Source organism: Leptodactylus fuscus, chromosome 3 (assembly GCF_031893055.1).
Source record: "Leptodactylus fuscus isolate aLepFus1 chromosome 3, aLepFus1.hap2, whole genome shotgun sequence".
Classification (NCBI taxonomy): domain Eukaryota; kingdom Metazoa; phylum Chordata; class Amphibia; order Anura; family Leptodactylidae; genus Leptodactylus; species Leptodactylus fuscus.
Genome location: NC_134267.1, coordinates 14,139,423 through 14,157,699, shown reverse-complemented (window position 1 = coordinate 14,157,699; position 18,277 = coordinate 14,139,423). Strand labels below are relative to the sequence as shown.

The 18,277-nt window shown below is 43.7% G+C and overlaps 2 protein-coding genes across 3 annotated transcripts in view; one reads left to right on the top strand and one right to left on the bottom strand.

The window, feature by feature from the left end:
* The window catches only part of KCNH1 (potassium voltage-gated channel subfamily H member 1), a 214,055-nt gene extending 198,972 nt beyond the window's left edge, over positions 1-15,083 (top strand). For both annotated transcript variants that reach the window (XM_075267108.1, XM_075267106.1), the window contains one exon: positions 14,170-15,083. In XM_075267108.1, the coding sequence (XP_075123209.1) occupies positions 14,170-15,018 (849 nt within the window). In that variant the 3' untranslated portion in view covers positions 15,019-15,083. The remainder of the gene's footprint in view (positions 1-14,169) is intronic.
* Positions 1-18,277, bottom strand: part of HHAT (hedgehog acyltransferase) — a 346,637-nt gene that overhangs the window by 121,321 nt on the left and 207,039 nt on the right. The window lies entirely within an intron of this gene.

Sequence of the window (18,277 nt, the reverse complement as noted above, 5' to 3'; positions counted from 1 at the left end):
ATAATTTTGTGGTCCCATATATCTACACTATGTGATCAAAAGTATCCAGACACCCCCAAAAACATACGTTTTTCATATTAGGTGCATTGTGCTGCCACCTTCTGCCAGGTCCTCCATATCAGCGACCTCAGTAGACATCGTGAGAGTGCCACACATCACGCAGGTCAATGCCAAACGACGCCTCGCTTGGTGTAAGGAGCGTAAACATTGGACGATTGAACAGTGGAAAAACGGTGTGTGGAGTGACGAATCACGGTACACAATATGGCGATCCGATGGCAGGGTGTGGGTATGGCAAATGCCCGGTGAACGTCATCTGCCAGCGTGTGTAGTGCCAACAGTATAATTTGGAGGCGGTGGTGTTTTTCATGGAGGGGGATTGCACCCCTTGTTGTTTTGCGTGGCACTATCACAGCACAGGCCTACATTGATGTATTAAACACCTTCTTGCTTCCCACTGTTGGAGCAATTCGGGGATGGCGATTGCATCTTACAACACAATGGAGCACCTGTTCATACTGCGCGGCCCGTGGCGGAGTGGTTACACCACAATAACATCTCTGTAATGGACTGGCCTGCACACAGTCCTGACTTGAATCCTATAGAACACCTTTGGGATGTTTTGGAACGCCGACTTGGTGCCAGGCCTCACCGACCTACATCGATACCTCTCCTCAGTGCAGCACTCCGTGAAGAATGGGCCGCCATTCCCCAAGAAACCTTCCAGCACCTGATTGAACGTCTGCCTGCGAGAGTGGAAGCTGTCATCAAGGCTAAGGGTGGGCCAACACCATATTGTATCCAGCATTACCGATGGAGGGCGCCACCAACTTGTAAGTCATTTTCAGCCAGGTGTCTGGATACTTTTGATCACATAGTGGTAATGCATGCCCTATTATTGCACCCCATTATATCCATCTACAGTCAAGCACTCCTTGTATTCTCCTTATTACTGACTGGTTCGCTGTCCCTTATTTTCCAGCGCTCCTTTCATCAGGCAGTGCTGTAGAGCCCTGTAGGCCCCGCTCTGCCAGGAAGCAGAAGTGCCATCCAAGTCTCCGCTATCGTAAGCCGTTTCAAGTGCATGGATCCTAAAATAATGGTAGTAGATCAATGACAAGGAGAATCTGCCCTGCCAAGTCGGAGAGAGCTTCCACTGCTTTGAATTAAAATAAATCAAGGCGAAAAGAGACAGAAGTGAAGCCGCGTGGAGTCAATCGTATGGCGATGAGTAATGGCAGCCAGAATGCAAGTGACTCCACTAATCCATGTCCAGGTGTTACTTTAAAAATGGACGCCCACAAGCGCTACGTCTGTAAGGATTGCACATTGCCAGCTAAGTGATAGATGTGATAAAGTTACAAATATCCACAAACCCTCGTACCGACTTAATGGCGTACATCGACCCTAGAGATCCTACCGCACAAGGGTCTCTGTGATCAACCATAGGGGTACTCAACGCTGACATGGGTCTGCCCTCAGGAGAAGGTCCAAGCTGACAACGCCCAGTATTTATATATGTTACGGACATATCTCTAACCCTGTCGATGCTCCCTTGTACCCCACCAGGTCTGTTTGTGCCCCTATAGAGTAATAATGCCCTGTGACAGTGATGAAGCCTCCTTAGTTTCACCTTAGAGTATAATACCCCCTTAGTGCCCCCGCACAGTGTAATGCCACATTAGTACTCTCACACACATTATAATGCCCCCATACTGTCCTGACACAGTATAAAGACCCTATAGTGATCCCACACAGTATAATGTACCCATAAGGCTTCCAAACAGAATAATGTCTCCACATTGTATAATGCCCCATAGCTGCCCCCACACAGTATAATGTCCCCTTATTGCCCCACCACAGTATGACGTTCCATTAATGCCCCCACACAGAATAATGTGCCAACACAGTACAATGTTCCCAAAGTGATCCTTCTGCCAACCATGTCTCACAAGGAGGTGTAAGGGCCAGCAAGGAACTCTCCGTCCTTACATCACCATACTGACATTGGGTAGTATCATAGGCAGCGGGGATGAGTTTTGATCCCTACTGTCATTACTGTGATCCCATAGTGTTATAGGGACATTGGTCGTTGTTTTCTTGTATCAAGGCTTTCCTTCGGTGATCAGTCGTAATCTGCAGGGAAAACCAGCAGCAAGTGTGCAACTTCCCAACAGCGCCACCGCAGGTGAAGTGAAGCATTACACAGTGTCCACGGAATTCATGAACTTTCCATGTAACGCACAGACTTGCAAAGTCCTCCAGAGTAAGGCCCGGTTCACATCTGCATTCGGTATTCCATTCGGGGGGTCTGCCTGGGGACCCCCCAAACGGACTACCAAATGCAAAGCTTATGAGAGCACACGGACCCATAGACTATAATGGGTTCCATGTGCTTTCTGTGTGGTGTCCGCACGGAACATGCAAACAGAAAGTAGTTCATGATCTACTTTCCTGTCCGCATGACCCAATAGTCAATGGGGTCCGTGTGCTCACTGCTCACCACTTGCAAATGCGTTCGGTACTCTGTTAGGGGGTCCCCATGACACTCCCTGACACTCTTCCTAACTGCCCTCTGTTTGGGGTAAAAGATGAAGGATGGGGTCAATGTCCCACCACCTTTATTGTGGTGCGGTTCCTGTGGACAGTGGAGACCTGCAAAATACTGGCTGAGATTACTTTGCTAAATCTCTTTCTTGGAAAGCTGGGTTATGTCCCATCAATCTGTCTCTGTACTTTCCAGGCTTTCTGGAGTAATGAATGTCACATTAGCATAACGTGGCCATCAGGAAACTTCATCACTTCGATAGTAAAGGACAATTCAAGGACTGGAACGTAAGCCAATATTTACCACTGAGTAGTAAAGGCGCCATCTCCAATCTCCTCCAGCATCACCTTTTAAGATGTAACTCTCTCTCTCTATATATATAAATATATATACAATACTGTGCAAAAGTTATAGGCAAGTGTAAAAGAAATGCTTTCAGAAATAGAAGGGTTAATAGTTTATCATATGTCACTTGATGAAATGAAGTCAATAAAGAAAAGAGTAATGTAAATCCCATCAATATTCGGTGTGACCTTTGCCCTTTGGAGGAGGAGTCCTGGAAGGGATGACCCAGCCCCCACAGATATAGCCCTGATCTCATCATCATCCAGTCCGTCTGGGAGAACAAGAAGAGCCAGACAGATTGGAGCAAGCAACATCCACAGAAGATCTGTGCTTAGTTCTCCAAGATGGCGGCGAGAAAAAGATCCCTGCCCAGTTCTGCCAAAACTGTCACACCCCTAGGGGCACGCCTTTGCCTAAAAATTTTCACAACACCCTGTGCACGCCCTTCTCTCTGACACCATTACCCAAGTATTCAGATGAGAGACCATCTCAAAAATGTCTGCCACCAATCTGCAGCCTAAAACAAAAAAAAAGCGGTATAAAATGGAAATAACTCTTCCCTCTAAAGATGTGACATTAATACTCAACACATCCACTGTCATCCGAGGGGACGAGTAAAAGATGAGCACAATTCATGGCGGGCTCCTTCCTGCCGGGAATATATAATTGCCGCCATTCTTAACACTTTGCCAAATTGTTTCGAAAGGAGAGGAATATTTCAAGAGACAATTACCCAGAGCAACATGTAATGGCCCTGACGGTGGGGGGTTCCCATTTCGTTGACGCTAATACAGATGCAGCCATGACACATCGTTGATAGCTGGGTAGTGGCGGCATCGCTGCATTATGCGCCGAGCCGGCTAAGATGTTCCATTTTCGCACTCTACTGACCATCACATTAATAAACACTTATAGCTGAAGTTTGGAAATCATTGCTAATGGGACACACTTTTATTGACAGTGTAGAAAACAATTTCAGCATGCATCAGGAATATTTCGGAGCGGCGGACTCCGTACGGCCAGTAATTGCTGATAGTCCTGTTGTCCTTGAGCACCGCCTGAATGCAAATACCGCAGTACGCTGAAAAGTGCCGTGGACAGGAGAACAATAGAAATCCCTCTGACGGCATAGGAGAGCATCGTGAAAGGGAACAGTCAGCAATCCTGCAACGTCTGTTCTGGAACACTGTGGCAGATTTATTAGGCCTTGTAGTGCTGGGTGAATTGGATCGCAACGAAACAGATTTGACCCGAATATTGCAAATTGTTCGGTTTTGTGGCCTCCTTGCAGCATCTGACGGATTTTGTCTTCCTCTTCCGGGGGCTCTTCTGTGACGTCGTGCGCCCCGAGGAGAAAGACAAAGATCGCCAGTCTTCATAAACGTGGCCCACTGTGTTGTGCTGTTCCTCTGCTATTCCTGTTGGAAATGTATGAATAAATTAACAAGTGGGTGATGCAGTTTGAGAGATAAGCAAACCTTTTTTGTAATGAGCTGGGTTCAGTTTGAATTTTCAAACAATTCTTATTCGTCCGAACCCAAAATATTTTGAATTTGCCTTCCACAAATTGTTATAGTACTCAGGGGTCTCTCCAGACTTCAGAGCAGGAGTTCTCAAACTATGTGCAGTCCGCTGAGGACATTTGTCCGGGTGTACTGAGGTGCATATAATACTGTGTGTGTGTGTGGGGGGGGTACTGTGGAGCATATAATACTGTGTGTGGGGGTGTACTGTGGAACATATAATACTGTGTGTGTGTGGTGTACTGTGGAGCATATAATACTGTGTGTGGGGAGGCATACTGTGGAGCATATAATACTGTGTGTGTGTGTGGGGGGGTACTGTGGAGCATATAATACTGTGTGTGGGGGTGTACTGTGGAACATATAATACTGTGTGTGTGTGGTGTACTGTGGAGCATATAATACTGTGTGTGGGGAGGCATACTGTGGAGCATATAATACTGTGTGTGGGGGTGTGTACTGTGGAGCAGATAATACTGTGTGTGTGGGGGTGTACTGTGGAGCATATAATACTGTGTGGGGAGAGGTGTACTGTGGAGCATATAATACTGAGGGGGGTGTACTGAGGAGCAGATAATACTGTGTGTGGAGAGGTGTACTGTGGAGCATATAATACTGTGTGTGTGGGGTGTACTGTGGAGCATATAATACTGTGTGTGGAGAGGTGTACTGTGGAGCATATAATACTGTGTGTGGGGAGTGTACTGAGGAGCATATAATACTGTGTGTGTGGGGGGGTGTACTGGGGAGCATATAATACTGTGTGTGGGGGGTGTACTGAGGAGCATATAATACTGTGCGGGGAGGCGTACTGTGGAGCATATAATACTGTGTGTGTGGGGGTTTACTGAGGAGCATATAATACTGTGTGTGTAAGGGGTGTACTGAGGAGCATATAATACTGTGTGTGGGGTGTACTGTGGAGCATATAATACTGTGTGGGGGGGTTGTACTGAGGAGCATATAATATTGTGTTTGGGGGGTGTACTGAGGAGCATATAATACTGTGTGTGGGGTGTACTGAGGAGCATATAATACAGTGTTGGAGGTGTACTGAGGAGCATATAATACTGTGTGTGGGGTGTACTGAGGAGCATATAATACAGTGTTGGAGGTGTACTGAGGAGCATATAATACTGGGGGGGGGGCATACTGTGGAGCATATAATACTGTGGGGGGGGCCTGCTGTGGAGAGTATAATAATGTGGGGGTTGCTACTATGGAACATATAATCTTAATTTTTTTTTTAAACTATATTTCGGCCCTCCAGTGGTTTGAGGGACAGTGAAACGTTTGAAACGTTTGAGGCCCCCTGCTTCAGAGTATAATAAGTGAAGGCCCAGGGGAGATCACATTTTTATGGGAAAGGAGTTATGTAAAGCTCTATAACATCAGGGCTGGATTGGTCCACCAGAGTACTAGAGGGTGCAAATTACAAAATTGATATAATCTGACCCAAAGAGCGAGCTGTATATAGTATCTCACAAAAAGTCAAACTACATGTGCGGTACATTATTCCACTTACATAGAACTTGGAGTTGCTGTACTTCCCTCCCTGAATCTCTATATATCTTACATGTCTGTGACTCCCTAATGGGTCTATATTTAATGCATGTGCATTTCCAGTGATCTTCCCATAATGCAGCGGGATCACTTTGATCCGTCCCCTATAGTACTTCGTTACATCTCTTTACTCTCTTTTTTTTTATTTTCGGGGGGAAAATTCTTCAAAGCTGACCTGTCAACCGGCAATTGCATTAAACCCTTTATTCCAAGTCTCAGATGAGTTCAGTAGAAGAGCGGCGAGTAAATATAATTCCATCTCGCCAGGAGACTTTATACATGACATATAGAGGTAGGAAAACAGTATAGCTAGGAGATACTAAAATGGAATAGAGGTCTACAGTCTTAGGATATACTTAGAAGCAACATATAACAACAAGATTGCAGATGTCTAAGTTATAGGATGGGGTCACAAGTAGACTCTATGCAGCAGGCGGGGTAAATGTCACCAGAATGGCCCCCAGCTTACCCATTACATTATACAATACCAGCATAGTGGATGAGATTATACAGCTCTAAGAGAGAAGAGAAGCTGAGCTGTGTGATATATAGGGTTATAGGATAGAGGAGAGAAGCTGAGCTCTGTGATATATAGGGTTATATGATAGAGGAGAGAAGCTGAACTTTGTGATATATAGGGTTATATGATAGGGGAGAGAAGCTGAGCTTTGTGATATATAGGGGTATATGATAGAGGAGAGAAGCTGAGCTCTGTGATATATAGGGTTATATGATAGAGGAGAGAAGCTGAGCTCTGTGATATATAGGGTTATAGGATAGAGGAGAGAAGCTGAGCTCTGTGATATATAGGGTTATATGATAGAGGAGAGAAGCTGAACTTTGTGATATATAGGGTTATATGATAGGGGAGAGAAGCTGAGCTTTGTGATATATAGGGGTATATGATAGAGGAGAGAAGCTGAGCTCTGTGATATATAGGGTTATATGATAGAGGAGAGAAGCTGAGCTCTGTGATATATAGGGTTATAGGATAGAGGAGAGAAGCTGAGCTCTGTGATATATAGGGTTATATGAGAGAGGAGAGAAGCTGAACTTTGTGAATTATAGGGTTATATGATAGGGGAGAGAAGCTGAGCTTTGTGATATATAGGGGTATATGATAGAGGAGAGAAGCTGAGCTCTGTGATATATAGGGTTATATGATAGAGGAGAGAAGCTGAACTTTGTGATATATAGGGTTATATGATAGGGGAGAGAAGCTGAGCTTTGTGATATATAGGGGTATATGATAGAGGAGAGAAGCTGAGCTCTGTGATATATAGGGTTATATGATAGAGGAGAGAAGCTGAACTTTGTGATATATAGGGTTATATGATAAATGGAGAGGTGAGTACACTGAATAAGTATACAATAGGGATACACAGACTCCTTTCATTAGTACATAGTGGTTTACTTGTGGATTGTATTGATTCTTTTTTCTTAGTAGCGCCCCCCTTAATATCACATTGAGCAGATTTAGGATGAATATCCATATTAGGGAGCGTTCACACTTCTGTCGGTGACCATCAGCAGCGGCCGTTGCTATTGTCAGTTACAAGATTTTAGCAGTGGACACTGAACCATCAGAAATCCGTTAAAATTTCCATTGATTTCAATGGGGTTTTAACTTGTGTCCTTTATACACCCAATAAGTCACATGTCTGTTTTTTTTTTTTTTTTTTTTTTGTGGACAAAAAAATCCTACAGGCCGGACTTTTACGTCAGATAAAAAAAAACGGACTTAGACAGTAAGTGATATCCGATCAGCCATCAGTTACTGTCCGGTATTTTGTGTCCATTTCTTTCTGCACATGCTCAGAAAGCAGAAACAAACAAAAAAAAACAAATACTAAATGACACTAATGTATTCATTAAATGGATCAATTAAGAAAAAAACAAACATATTAACATTAGTTAGTGTACGTTAATGTTTGTTATGGTCTGGGGGGGAGGGGGTTTGTTGTTTTTTTTTTGTTTTTTTTTTAACGGACACCAACAATAGTGTGAACGCTGCCTAAGATGTTAAACAATTATTTGCCTCCATGTCTTGGATCTGAGCGATTTTCTGATTTTACTCCTTTACAAGTAACATTATTTTGGGTCACCGGTCTATTAACCTGAAGATTGAGGAACATAAGCAGAATAATTCTGTGTGCTAACAAGACATTAGACATCCAGGTGATCTCCGCAGCGACTCCCAGCAGTATCAGCATGTTTTATAGGGAGAGGGTTTGTAGATTGGGGGGGGGGGCTATTTCTATGTTAGTGAGGCCACAGGGTGTATTATAAGGGTCTTACTACTGATTATTTTGTTTTTAAGGCTCAGTATGGTCAACCCACAGCGTGAGCACTTGAGATTTTTACACCACTCATGCCATTTTACAGAAATGTTATAACACCAGCACCCCTAAGACATGGGATCCATAGCAGCCACTATACGTTATGTGGAGGTAGTTACATCCCTGCTTCATAGGTGCTCCGCTGATTTTGGCAAAGTTGAAATTTTTTCTCTAGCCCCCACCATTCCTGAGCAATCAGTTCTGTTAGTTTCAGCACCCAATATGCTAATTAGCTTGTCTACTGTCAGGTGGGTGGTCCTAGACTATCTTCTCCAGCTCAGAACTGCCCACTTGACAGTACAGACCTCATTTCCATTTTGAATACTGAGACTAACAGCAAGGATTGCTCAGGAATGGTGGGGACTAGAGAAAAAAATTCCAACTGTGTTGGAATCACCGGATTGGCATCTATGGACGGATACAAAGATTTGGAGTTGGTGAAAGGTTCTGTTTAACTCCCTGAGCTGTCTGAGTATCTATGGATCTATAGTCAGTCGTGTACCTCTGATCACGTCTTCAGCTCTTCCGTCATGTTCTGTTCCTTTCTCTCCGGCTTTCTTCATATGGTCAATACTCATTAATTGTTCATATAAATACATACAGATTGTGCCAGCGACTTATTATCCGTAACCTCAGCGCAGTCACTCGGCAGCGCGGCCGCGGCTCCTTGCATGCAGTTATTCCTTCTCCTTCCTCCGGGGAATAAAGCCTATTATAGTCGTGATTGTGTTTTTGCAGCCCAGACAATGAACAACCCCGTTAGCGGAAGTTATTAGATTATTACCTAACCTTACCCGAGAATCGCCCGGTGACAGCTCTGCCGGGGATCCACTTTATATCCCTGCTTATATCATACAGAAAATGGGCTCTAACCTGAGATTTCATGTATTTGATGGTGTTTTTGGGACTATCATATCGAGGACCATCCTTAGGATAGATCAGTCCAACACCTGACATCCCCTCCGATCGGCAGTTTGAAATGTTTGCAGCGCTTGGGTAAGCTCCAATTCCTCTTCCAAGGCCAATGGCATTACGTCCATTGTTGCAGCTCAGTCCCATTCAAATGAATAGAGCTGAACTGTAATACCAAGCACAGCCACGATTTAATGTATGGCGCTGTGCTTGGTAACCAAAGACCATAGCTGATCTGTAAGGCTCCCACTGATCTGATATTGGATGACCTATCATATCATAGTTCTGGAGAATCCCTTTAAGACAAGCATCAGAGCGAGCGTGACCAGCACACAAAGGGTCGAAAAGGGGTGTGTCCTCAGTAATAGAGGCGTGGCTCTTTTCACAATTTTTTTTTTCATGTACCATTCTCCTGGACATCCATCCGAAAATGTTGGCGATGCTGTGACAGTACACAGGTGACCAGAACTAACATCAACATAGAGCTCTGTGGTGCCGTATTTCAGGCCATTAGACCCATGATCAAAATGGGATTTGTGGCCATATTGTGGACATTATACTACTATTGAATTAGACCTTAATGTACAAGTCTTTGCTTTTAATCTGTCTTCAGCCACTTACAACCAATCCCTGCTTATATATTGTTGTCACGCCCTTTGCTGGGTGCTTGAACAATAAGGTTCCTAGCCAGCTAAACTTGCTGTATCTGGCTTAACATGATATGTTATGATATGGCTTGCGCTCAACTACATACTTGTCCCTGCCCATCCAGTTGTCCATGTCTGACCTTGGTTAGAACCTGACCTCAGATCCTTTGCCTCCTGCCCTGACCTCCTGCTTGTACCTGGCCATTCTCTTGCATAACTCCTCGCGTCTTTTGGGCCACTGAACTGCTACCAATGCAAGTATTTGGCCGTCACCCCACAGAGAAGTCCAGAATCCTATAGCTTAGGCAATGGCCTCAGAGGTGACCCAAAGCCAAGCCAGTTTGGTAGCACAGTAGGTCCACAACCTGCTGGCTGTGATATCATGGTGTGGAGACCATAATGTGGACATCGACCAGCTAAATTCTTCACATACCTTCACCTTTTGTTTCCTGACCTTGTACGTAGGGGCCAAGTGATTGATTCCTCTTCCACACCCTTCTTGGAAATTTGTAGGGCGTCCTTCACAGGTTTATACCACCAGATAGCATCATAGATGGACAAGCCAGCAGTGGATCCAGTCTCTTCATGGCCCGATACTAGTCACCTGGTCTGACTCTGTGCTGTGTACGTGTATATGTCTTCTATTTAAGATTACTTACACTTGAGAAAGGGCTGTTGGCCTGAAACGCGTTGTGTATCAATAAAGAAGTAATCCTGTTACCTTTGGGTGAGTGCAATTCTTTAGCCTAATCTTTGGAGGGCGCTGGTCTGTACTGCATCATCTCTGGTACGTACGTCGCTGCTGCCGCTGGCTGAACATCGATATGATTTGTTGACATCGCACCTCCACCTGCTCTCCGATGGGTGATTGACTCCTCTGCGCAGCCCACGAGAAGCAGCCGACAGCCAATTCCCCAAGGATTATATGCTCTAAACGAGACCTAATAACTTCATTAACATGAATACAGATGAGAGGTCTGGCCTGCATATATCATTTGTATGCAAATTGGTAAAATATGATAATTTAGCAATAGAATTGTAGCCGGATAAAAGACATGTAAAAATGTCTGCTGCGTCCGCAGATGTCGATTCTTCCCATCATTTCCTTTAATTATATTTTACTTACTGTAAACAACCTGAAATTTCCCATTTATTAATATAAAATAGCTATTACCGGGCGCAAAAATAACATCAAAAACAGACACTCTGCTCTGGAAAAGCTCCAAATTGGAACAAAATCATCACATTTGGGCCATTTTCTCCAGAATATCTCCACAATGCTCCACAATGTATCCACCACAGTCCTGGATGATCTTCCTATAACCTGTCAGGGTGTCCCAACAATCAGAGATCAGATCAATCTCATAGATTCAGGGAGTGATACAAAATAAGGAAATAAGCTTTACCCAATTCTTGCCCCCCACAGTTCCTTTTGTGAATCTCTGCCTCCATTGCCAAGATATTGCTGTTTTTGCAGATGAGCTCTTTGGAACAGCGGTAACACCCTCATTGTTGGGGTGATATATTCTGGTGACACTAACTTATCTATCTGCAGGGCTGGGGTGATATGCTGGTCCTGGTGACACTAACCTATCTATCTGCAGGGCTGGGGTGATATGCTGGGTCTGGTGACAGTAACCTATCTATCTGCAGGGCTGGGGTGATATGCTGGTCCTGGTGACAGTAACCTATCTATCTGCAGGGCTGGGGTGATATGCTGGGTCTGGTGACAGTAACCTATCTATCTGCAGGGCTGGGGTGATATACTGGGTTCTGGTGACAGTAACCTATCTATCTGCAGGGCTGGGGTGATATGCTGGTTCTGGTGACACTAACCTATCTATCTGCAGGGCTGGGGTGATATGCTGGTTCTGGTGACAGTAACCTATCTATCTGCAGGGCTGGGGCGATATGCTGGTTCTGGTGACACTAACCTATCTATCTGCAGGACTGGGGCGATATGCTGGGTCTGGTGACAGTAACCTATCTATCTGCAGGGCTGGGGTGATATGCTGGTTCTGGTGACAGTAACCTATCTATCTGCAGGACTGGGGTGATATGCTGGGTCTGGTGACAGTAACCTATCTATCTGCAGGGCTGGGGTGATATGCTGGTTCTGGTGACAGTAACCTATCTATCTGCAGGACTGGGGTGATATGCTGGGTCTGGTGACACTAACCTATCTATCTGCAGGACTGGGGCGATATGCTGGGTCTGGTGACAGTAACCTATCTATCTGCAGGGCTGGGGTGATATGCTGGTTCTGGTGACAGTAACCTATCTATCTGCAGGACTGGGGTGATATGCTGGGTCTGGTGACAGTAACCTATCTATCTGCAGGGCTGGGGTGATATGCTGGTTCTGGTGACAGTAACCTATCTATCTGCAGGGCTGGGGTGATATGCTGGTTCTGGTGACACTAACCTATCTATCTGCAGGGCTGGGGTGATATGCTAGTTCTGGTGACAGTAACCTATCTATCTGCAGGGCTGGGGTGATATGCTGGTTCTGGTGACAGTAACCTATCTATCTGCAGGACTGGGGTGATATGCTGGGTCTGGTGACAGTAACCTATCTATCTGCAGGGCTGGGGTGATATGCTGGTTCTGGTGACACTAACCTATCTATCTGCAGGACTGGGGTGATATGCTGGGTCTGGTGACAGTAACCTATCTATCTGCAGGGCTGGGGTGATATGCTGGTTCTGGTGACAGTAACCTATCTATCTGCAGGGCTGGGGTGATATGCTGGTTCTGGTGACAGTAACCTATCTATCTGCAGGGCTGGGGTGATATGCTGGTTCTGGTGACAGTAACCTATCTATCTGCAGGACTGGGGATGAGGAAGATGATGATTAAATGGGTTGGGAAACAGGGCAACTTGCTCTTAAAAAAAGCGCCACACCTGTTTCCATTTTCCTGGTTGCTACCTACTTTGTAAACAAGAGCTTACGATTTGGTGGCCACGTAGTTCCGGCAGACTTGGCAGATTCTATAATACAGATGGGACTTCAGGGTCTTTTTCAACCTCTTGTGAGATCTTCTGGCTCAGAGAGTTGGAATTTTGTTTTTGATCCTTGTCTTTTTGGGGAACTCTTGCAGTAGACTTGATGTTTGTGCACCTTCTTTAGTAGCAGTTCAGTGACCAAACGAAACGCCATCTCTTGTACCATTATGGGCCTTTAGAAGGTAGGGGCTACTGGCTGAAGTGATTCTCAAGGACAATACCAATGGGAATCCCCAAAAATCCTTGCATCAGTGATGACTATTTTACCGTATCTCCAGGTCTGTGATCTTCCATTTACTCGGCGTATCTGAGGACAGTGTTAGCTCGTTCTTTTATAAGCTTTGCACTTTAGGTTTATTGCTCCTGTAAAAGCTCTTCATAGGATTCTGAGGAATCTACAATACCTTGGGCCGGCTCCTAATAGGAAACATGACACGTAAGCTACAATCTAACGACCGGAGAAATTCATTAATGGCGGGCACAGATGGCCATTTCCTGGGCCATTTGGGAAATAAATTTTAGTTCAATAAACAAGAGAAGTCATCCCTGTGGTCTCCAACAGGCTCACGTCATGTATCTGATTGCAAAAACATGGCTATGGTAGCTGAGTGCGCAAAAAGTGCTTTTTTACAGTACCTTATAGGAGAGAGTATAAAATGTACATCAACCTATCGTAATTTGTACCTGGGCAAAAAAATATAAAAAAACATTCAAGGGTATTTACCTTTACCCTTAGTAAGATGCAGGAGCTTGTACAGGTATAATTCTATTGAACAAAATGGAAACCAGTGATGTCCCCTGTGTGAAACTCATCCAAGAAAGTAACTGGTACAGATTTCCTTCTGGAGATCCGCAGGGGCGGGGCTTAATATGGTTCTTTTCTGTTCAGGCTTTGTTGCCACCTGACAAGATTTCACACAGACCCCATTGTAGTCTATGGGGCCCATGTGCTTTCACTGCACACCGCTTGGCAATGCATTTGGTATTCCGTTCGGCGGGGATACCAAATGGATTACCAAATGCAGATGTGAATGAGGGGTGAGAGAACAAAAAGATCAGACATGTGTTTATCAGAAGACCTGATCCTTCTCTTCTTCAACATTCTAGGAGTTTAGCCAACAGTAATCTAACGTGTATGGCTGGTTCTATCATGAGATACAACCAGTAACATTATTGGTGTACCCTGTAAGTGACAACTATAAAGAAGATGATTTAAATTCGTAGGTTTTACATCTGTGATATATTGTCGAAACGATAGATTGACCAACCTTACTTCTGTTTTTCAGATAGTGTTCCGGAAAATTAGTGATGTGAAACGAGAAGAAGAAGAATGGATGAAAAGTAAAAACGAAGCCCCTCTGATCCTCCCACCAGACCATCCAGTCCGACGACTGTTTCAAAGATTCCGTCAGCAGAAGGAGGCTCGTCTGGCAGCAGAACGAGGAGTGAGAGACCCCAATGACCGCGATCTAGAGAAAGGCAACATACTGGTGGAACATTCTGCTCGCAACACGATAAAAGCCAGCCTTGTCACCGTCACCGAAAGCCCCGCAACTCCAGTATCTTTCCAAGCGGCGTCAACCTCTGGCGTATCCGACCGAGCTAAGCTCCATGCTCCGGTCTCTGAAGCCACCGGGAGTAAAGTGGCCGGGGAGTTGGTGAAAAGGAAAGGGTGGGCAAGGTTTAGAGATGCGTGTGGGAAAGGGGAGGATTGGAACAAAGTAGCTAAAGCCGAGTCTATGGAGATATTACCTGACAGAACTAAACCGTCAGGGGAGGCCACGTTAAAGAAGACAGATTCCTGTGACAGTGGCATCACAAAAAGTGATTTACGTTTAGACAGCGTTGGGGAGACCAAGAGCCCCCAGGATCGAAGTCCTGTGCAGGCCGAAGTCAAACACACGTTTTATCCCATTCCAGAACAGACTCTGCAAGCTACAGTGTTAGAGGTCAAGCATGAGTTAAAGGAAGACATTAAAGCTTTGAATACAAAGATCACAAATATCGAAAAACAGCTTGCCGAAATCCTACGAATATTAGCGTCAAGAAGGTGCTCGCAGTCACCACAAGAGATCTTTGAGATATCTCGGCCCCAATCTCCAGAATCCGAAAGAGATATATTTGGATCCAGCTAGAAGAACCTGAAGACGTTCGAGTCATTGTCATAGTGCCCAGCCCTCCATGTTTCAAGCACTGCCTGCGACAGGGTTTTCTAAAGTGGGTATAAGGATATCCAACCTTCTACGAGATGGGCAAACACGAACTACGTCTTCAAGGTGGGCTCTACCAGCCGTCTATGTTAGGACGTGGTTGGCATTGATTCCTTCCGTCTCTGGATGGACTTGCTGAATAGTAGATTTACATGAATTTTACACATATCATGAGAAACCAGGAGAAGAAGATGAGATCGGAGACACAGATGATGGCGGTTGTATTTCCTCAACCCCAAGGATAGGATTAAGGATTACTGACTTTACGACCGGATGAGAAGAGAGGGGCCGACGCACCTTTATATTGAATATTGGGAAGTCGTTTTATGATATTTCTTCCCAGAAAGCATGCCTTATGTAACTGATTTTCACCCTTGTCCAGTTGGAGAGACGGACAAGACGGCCTGTAGGACTGTATGAAACATCTTTCATTGCCGCGGCCTTTCTAAAAAGCTTGCAAATCCACCCACTGAATGTCACAATATATAGACAACATTGTGCTTCGTAGGTTCTTTCATGGGGCTTTTCATAGAACAGGAAGGTATAAAAAGCGGGGAAATTCGGATATATATAATATATATTTTTATAGATTCCCTTCTGCTTTACGGGAGAAAGATACGAGAAGTTATGGAAGAAACTGTAAGCGTTTTAGGGTTATGAAGTGCAGTACTTTCTTGCACCCAGCAGATGTCGCTGTTTTTTTTTCTTGAATGTTTATTGAGACTGGGAAACACAGTAGAATTTTTAGCAATAGCATACAGCGCCACCTGCGGATTAGAAAGTACTAAACGAATCTCATAGCAGATCAGGACATTATAAATGACGAGTCTTCCAGTGTGCTACCATTGTGTAATTATTTCTTGATAAGATTTGACTGATTATGACGACTTTTATCGAATAGAGTTACGAGTGAGCATGAGATAACTTTGGTATGAGCCCCAGGGATCCAGCTCATATATTGTGCAAGTGTTGTTCTATTCAAGGAACACTCCGGGCAAACCGTATACATTATTTTAAGCCAAGTGTAGCTCCTAGGGGGTGGAGCATGATTCAAATACAATCAAGCACCGCCCCCGCGGATCCTAAACTAGAGATTACACAGTATACAGCATTGCCTGGAGTGTTCCCGTACCAGTTTTGCCTGGAGTGTTTCTTTCTACTTCAATACTTCCCCGTGCGGTTGCTTCAGCTTTTATATTTGCGATATATTGTGACATTCAGGCTATATTTTTATGATACACCTTCATTAACTTTTCTGAAAAGATGCTTATATTTTGATATCTTCTGTTCCTAATTTAATGCACATAGCTAGGCCTCATTTATCAAGGCTGCCAACAAGACCAACATGGCAGCCAATCAGAGCATTGGTTTTTAATCTGATTGCTAAGAGCAACAATGCCTTGTTTGTCTTTTCGGCAGTTTTGCTAAATGTTTCACTGCTTAGTACATATCCAGAGGTGTCTATATTTGTCATATACAGTATATAGTAGAGATATATTACATATCAACCACGATATTTTCTCCGTCCTATAATCTGGAGCCCCACTGGTTGGTGATGATAGAATACCACTAAAATAGTCAATAAAATAGTATAACCTATTGTTCTAGAGCAGCGGTCCGCAGCCCGGGGTCTATGATGGTGGCGATACTACAACTCCCGGTATGCTAGGAGTTGCAGATTCCCCAAAGCTGAAGGGCCCCAGGTTGGGCGCCAAGCTCTCTACAGAATTTTTTATCAGGGATAAAATACGTGTTTTGCACAGATTGAAGTAGCCGGTACTGTAAGATATTAATCATTACACAAAGCATCTGACCTGACAACATAGTGTGACAAATCGCAAGACGGAGACAGAAAGTTCTACTTTATATAAATGGTTTCCGTTGTCCGATCCAGCTGCAGGGATGTGAGCGACGACACGACAAATGTGGCGCCTCATTGTGTTTGGCAAGTGGTTTTCTCTTACTGGGGAGAGAAGCTTTACCCGTTGGCTTTCAATCAATGGAATTACTTTTCTTTGACATCTGCTCCTTCCCTCTCCAGAAGACCATTTTGTATTTCCTCGGAATAACGATTTCTATTAGCTGATGGCGCCCTCCACGATATCGCACCCAAGAAGGCTTCCGCCCGCAGAGGTTTTCATTCAGGTCTCCTCTGTCCTAAGTCATTTACCGGTAGATTAATGCAAACGTTACGGCCACAGGTGACACAGGGGTCGGCTACTGAAAGGGTTTATTGGCTCATCCGTTATTTTATGGATATTCTTTTATTTATAGAATTGTCAGAATTTAAGAATATACCAAAGATCACCAAAGTCATCGTCACCACTATAAGATGGACAAAGATCAGATTATTTATCTATTCATCTATTATCTATTTTTCTCTCTTTCTATCTTTTATCCACCCATCATGCATAGTATCTATCTATCTATCTATCTATCTATCTATCTATCTATCTCCTATCTATCTATCTATCTATCTATCTATCTATCTATCTATCATCTATCTATCTATCTATCTATCTTCTATCTATCTATCTATCTATCTATCTATCTCCTATCTATCTATCTATCTATCTATCTATCTATCTATCTCCTATCTATCTATCTATCTATCTATCTATCTATCTAGTATCTATCTATCTATCTATCTATCTATCTATCTTCTATCTCCTATCTATCTATCTATCTATCTATCTATCTATCTATCTATCTATCTATCTATCTATCTATCTATCTACCTATCTTATCTATTTATCCATCTATCTATCTCCTGTCTATCTATCTATCTATCTATCTATCTATCTATCTATCTATCTATCTATCTATCTATCTATCTATCATCTCTATCTCCTATCTATCTATCTATCTATCTATCTATCTATCTATCTATCTATCTATCTATCATCTCTATCTCCTATCTATCTATCTATCTATCTATCTATCTATCTATCTATCTCCTATCTATCTATCTATCTATCTATCTATCTCCTATCTATCTATCTCCTATCTATCTATCTATCTATCTATCTATCTATCTCCTATCTATCTATCTATCTATCTCCTATCTATCTATCTATCTATCTATCTATCTATCTATCTCTCTATCTATCTCCTATCTATCTATCTCCTATCTATCTATCTATCTATCTATCTATCTATCTATCTATCTCCTATCTATCTATCT